At 55.8% G+C, this 5,259-nt stretch overlaps 1 protein-coding gene across 1 annotated transcript in view; it reads right to left on the bottom strand.

Moving 5' to 3' along the window:
- The window catches only part of AFAP1L1 (actin filament associated protein 1-like 1), a 21,085-nt gene extending 16,163 nt beyond the window's left edge, over positions 1-4,922 (bottom strand). Inside the window, exon 1 of the mRNA XM_010184233.1 lies at positions 4,847-4,922. Within this exon, the coding sequence (XP_010182535.1) occupies positions 4,847-4,922 (76 nt within the window). The remainder of the gene's footprint in view (positions 1-4,846) is intronic.
- Positions 4,923-5,259: the final 337 nt, after the last annotated feature.

The raw sequence follows: 5,259 nt of genomic DNA, 5'->3' as shown, positions 1-5,259 counted from the left end.
CAGGAATTATGGCTAATTGCAGGCAGTGTGGTGGGAAACCCACTGACTCAGTGGCGCTGGTGATGACTCTCCTGTGGGCATGTCCCCACCACCACCCTGTGCCCAGGCCACGATACCACCTAGGGCCCAAAATCTCCAAAATGGACTCCCCAGCCCCACTGATGGGGGCAGAAAGCTCTCTGCATCCCAAAAGGCTGCTCTCCGTGTCCCATACATCCCCCTTCCCTGGAGCCAAAATCTAAAACTTTTCAGATGCAATACCCAAGTCACAGGAGCGAGATGCGGGAAGGCTGGCAGGGCTGACACATCTTTCTAGGAGGAAAAGCCACACGGAGTGGTTGTGCCTGGACCTGCGGAAGCAGAGGAGGGCATGGGACCCTCACCTAGCAGGGTGTGGGCAGGGAGGGCGTGGGATTTGCAGGAAGGAGCTGGTGAATTAGCCACCAGCCAGCTCTGCTTTTCCAAACACTTTCAGCCACGTTGCACAATGCAGACCCCTCTTTTCAGAGGGGGTGGGAGGAGAAACTACAGACCCGCTGTGGGGGAAATATCCCTACGGGATTGGGGTGAGGAAGACAAGTGCCCAGCACCCAGCCTCCTGTGTCAGCATCCCTGCCCCAACCTCGGCAGTGCCCAGGAGCTCCAGAGCTGTGCTGGGATTGGGACCCTCTCAGTGGCCACCTCAGCCCTGTCCTGGCAGGAAAGCAACATTCCTGGGCCAGGGTAGCAGGGCATGGCAAAGGGTCTCTGTGTTTGAGGACCCTTGGAGGACAGGATAAGCGTATTTTCTCAGCTGAGAACAGCCCTTCCGTTTCCTTCCCTTGCCCAGCTCAGCCAGGAGCATCAGGTGCAGAGGCAAGGCCACTGGCCATAGCATTTCCTACCCACTTAACCCTTGCAAGGCACGGGCGGAAAGGCAGGAAAGCCAGTTTATCCCAGCGGGAAAGCTGGCAAGCTTGAGCACAGGGGAAGAGGTGACTGCTCTGGTCATTGCTGATAGCTGCATCGGTGCTGGGATGGGTTCACTGTATCTGCTTTTAACTCCAGAACACAAAAGCCAGCTATCAAACCCGTTCCTACGTAACTTCGGTTCCTGGCTCTGTCCTTCTCAACCTTGGTTTCCCAAAGTGCAAGAAGACACTGGGACCACATGAAAATGGGAGGCTGAACCCACTGGACAAGGAGCCAAAAAGGGGCAGTTCCCCCATCACCAAGTTGGGTGGGTTTAATGTTCAAAAAAACCCAGAGGAAATCCAAAGCCATTCTTCAAGCTGCTCCTTACACATCTCCTGCTAATTGCCAGTGATCAGAGCATACCAGCGTCACCCAGAGCTCCCTCTTATCACTTCCAGAATCACATCCACACAAAACCCACTTCAAAAAAAAATTTTGAGCATGCAAAGGTCTGTTTTCATTCCAAACTGTTACGAAATGTCAGTGTTTTCCTTTGCCTGCCAAAGAGTCTGCCTTTGATACGATGGGAGGCATTATCAGGAGCAAAAATGGAAGGGGTTGCAGCAGCCATGCTGGGGAGGAAGGAGGGCCAAAGAAGTTATTTTCATCCTTCCCCACTGTGGAGGCTGCAGATCATCAACGCAGCTTCTGCTGAGGGACCTGAGCTCCCTAAATGCTGCAGTTTTTAGCACCGCTGGGTGAGGAAAGGTGGGCTGCTGGTGGGTGCGTGAGTGTCCTCCCCATGGGTGCCTGTACCTGCTCCGTCTGTCCCGCAGGTGCCCTGGCAGGGAGTGCCATCCCCTCGTTGGGGCAGGGCTGGCTTAGACAAAGCAAGGAGGTTTCCAACCCAACGTCCTGCTGCTGCCTTGCAAGAGTGACATTTAATAGATATTTGCAGGACTGGCAGCTCTGCCATTAATTTTAAGGTTTCTTATATACAGGAGGAGAAGTGTGTTCTTAAGGAGAGAGCATTAGCTGTACCAGACTGGATAGCAACTGCTGTAGGGGAGGGTTAAGGGGTTAGGACATGAGTCCGAGGTGCCAGAAACCACTTCAAGCCTCCACTCTGCAAAGTTGTTATCTTCTGTCCCCAGCAAGTTACTTGGCTACTGAACAACAGGCAAATCTTGGGTCTAGCCCAGTTTTTGCTCCCTGTCGTCCTCTGAAGAGCCTTCCCACTGTTTGGGATGGGACAACTTCTTCAAAACCCTAAACAAAGTTTTCCTGAGCTGGGATAAGAACCACCTGCCAGATTTGAGGCACATCGGGGCTCAGCGCTGCTCCACAGCAGAGGACGCGTCAGCCTCCCAGCTCAGCACGTTTGCACCGGAAAGCAACATTTCCAGGTCAAGAGCAAAGGCGGAAAAGAGGCAGGTTTTCCAGACAGCCCAAGCAGATAGGACAGTCCCCAGGGTCTCTGCTGGAGGACACTGCCCCCGCAGCAGTCACTAAGGGCACCAGCCCGCTCCCTTCCCTTTCCAGCAGCCCCCGCCACAGTGGACATGCATGGCTGCCTTCAGCAGGGATCTGGTACCCACAGTGAGACTCATTTGTCCCAGTTCAGGGCAGCGTGGCACCCAGATGGATATCAGAAGATACAGAGGGGCAAATAACTCCAGTGTCTCCCTGCTCTGCTCAGCATCAGCATTCCCAGGGCCGTCCTCCCACCTCACTTTACCCCCCGTAGTGGGGCTCAGCCCCCCTTCCCCACTTGTTCCCTGGCTATTTTTTTAGCCACAGGCAGCTGAGTTTCCAGCAGAAGGAATGGCTGTAATGCAGGGGGGAGCTCAGCACTTGCCTGGTGCTAACAGCTGGCCCGATCTGTGTCTCTCGCCCACTCCACAGCCCCTTCCACCGGGCTACGTGCACGGGGCGGGTGGGATTCCTGCCACCGGCTTGCAGGCAGCAGGTCAGGAATGATCCCATCTCCCTTCCACTAACCCTGCAGCCTCCCCATTCCTGTGGGCGAGCTGGAGCCAAGTTTATCCCTGACACATCTCCACTGGCTCTGCTGGATTTAGACCCTAGATAAGTTTGGGGCAGGACCTAAATTCTCATGGCACAAAAGGTCAGGGAAGAGTCACTAACGAGGAGAAGTCATGTGTGAGCAGTCCTGCTGGAGCACAAGCACAGATCACCTTCCAGATCACGCACAGATGCATTTCTCCATCAGCACAACCTGAAACAGCTCTAGAAACAGGCCACAGAACTGATTCTCCCCTTTAGCTGCTGGTGTAGAGTGGAGCCCCACATGGGTGCTGCCCAGCCTGCTGAGGAAGGCAACAGGCTCAACCAGGGCATGGAAAATGATGAAGAAGCTGATGGATCACAAAGCAAGAGCAAGTCAGGATATGCACAGGGGCTAAGCAGAGCTCCAGGTGAAGAAAGGGGCTGCCAGAAAGCAGGCAGAGGCTGGGAAGAAGGCACAAAGCTCCTACCCACCACCAGACCCAGCACCCCTCATGCTAGGGAAGGGAGCCTGGGGAGACCCCCACACCTTCCCTCCACAAGCCACAGCACCCAGAGGGATCCAGCAGTTCTGAGCGATGAGCTGGAGGGGCGGGAGGAGGTTTACATTAGCAAAGAGCCATCCAGGTGCCAACAGCAATTCATTATGAGCACTCGAAGCAAAGCAGGCAGGCACTGCTGCTGCTACCATAGAAGGCACCAACAAAGGGGATAAAACCACAGAGTGGCTCTCCCCTGGCAGGGTCAGTCTGTGGAGTGGTAGCACCATCCCCGAGCCCATCTCCACAATGCTCCAGGATGGTTTCTGCAGTGTGCTGGGCACCCACCACCCTTCGCTGCCGTGAGGTCCCAGGTTTGATTTTTGGGGTGGGCTGGGATGCAAACAGGGTAGCCTCCCACCAGCTTGCACAGAAAGAGAACGGGGAAGCCAAGACCCTCTGCTCTCTCCTCGACCCATCAGTGAGGTCCTCTCAGAACTTGAAGGACAGCTCTGGCATCACGTGTCATTTCACAGCACTCCCCATCCCACAACAGCACCCTCCTTCAGAGCTGGCAAAGCCACCCTGGATGGCTGGCAGGCAGGGCAAGCTGCAGTCGTTGGGGAAGGCTGTCCTGTCACCGTCCCTGTCCCCTCCCGGGCTGCTGGGTGCTGACACTACTCTCCAAGCATCAGCATCGTGAGCTGCAGCCCTGGAGTCAAACTCCTTAGAACTGTGTTTCCACTGCGGAAACGCCACCCCATCCTTTTACATCGGGAAGAGGAACTCTTGACCCTCGGGTCTTTCTGATGCTGACCCAGAGCTGCAGATATGGCACTGCCTGAACTGCCCTGGGACTTCAGCGTGGTCCCAGCCACAGGGCTAGAGTGATGCCCCTTGCCCCTCATTATCGTTTTTGGCCAGTGCTGTAGCAGCATCTCCGAGGACCAGTCAAGGGCCAGGACCCCCATGCTACACCGCCACCTGCTCCTCCTCTGCAGCCTCAGGCCACCGCTGAGCAGCAGCAAGCAGCAATTGCCCCAAAAGCCTCCTTCTGCTCCTTCCAGAGACCTACCAGCCTCAAGCAGAAAGCCAGGACCTTCTCTTCAAAGTTGGCCCAAAGTCCTGGCAGGTTTATTTGTATCCCAGATCAAAGCCAAACATCTACATGAGCCCAATGCCACAAGCTGCAGACGGGAATTGCGCACATGTGGGAATGCAGCCACTTCCCAACAGGGCGGGGATCAGGCCCTCCATGGCTTTACAAGACCATCGGCATCTTCTCCAGCTGGGGAAACTCTCCTGTTCCCACCAGCTCCATCTGGAAACACCAGTCACCTCCCTTCCTATGACCATAATTTCCCTTAACAAGTGCTTACACGCCATAGACTTGCTTACAAGCTGCTGGCTTTTCACCCATCCAACCAGTAAAGGGAAACCGGTACCAGTCTGTGTCCCAATTGGCCCTTCCATCGGCATCTTCTCCAGCTGGGGAAACTCTCCTGTTCCCACCAGCTCCATCTGGAAACACCAGTCACCTCCCTTCCTATGACCATAATTTCCCTTAACAAGTGCTTACACGCCATAGACTTGCTTACAAGCTGCTGGCTTTTCACCCATCCAACCAGTAAAGGGAAACCGGTACCAGTCTGTGTCCCAATTGGCCCTTCTGCAGGGCTGGTGGGGGGCAAAGGGCCCTACATCGAGCCGGTGAGCTGCACCCGCTCGGTTGGGAAAGGATGCGCAACTCACGGGACCGGCACCGGCATCCGCACGGGGCGAGGGAATGCCGGTGCCGGTCCAGGTCCCGCTCCCGCCCCGTGTGGGCTCGTCCCGGCCCGGCCCCGCCCCTCCCTCC

The sequence above is a fragment of the Mesitornis unicolor genome, unplaced genomic scaffold (genome assembly GCF_000695765.1).
Source record: "Mesitornis unicolor isolate BGI_N332 unplaced genomic scaffold, ASM69576v1 scaffold17645, whole genome shotgun sequence".
NCBI classification, from domain to species: domain Eukaryota; kingdom Metazoa; phylum Chordata; class Aves; order Mesitornithiformes; family Mesitornithidae; genus Mesitornis; species Mesitornis unicolor.
The sequence above is the reverse complement of the archived record's forward strand: the minus strand, read 5'-3'. Positions and strand labels throughout refer to the sequence as shown.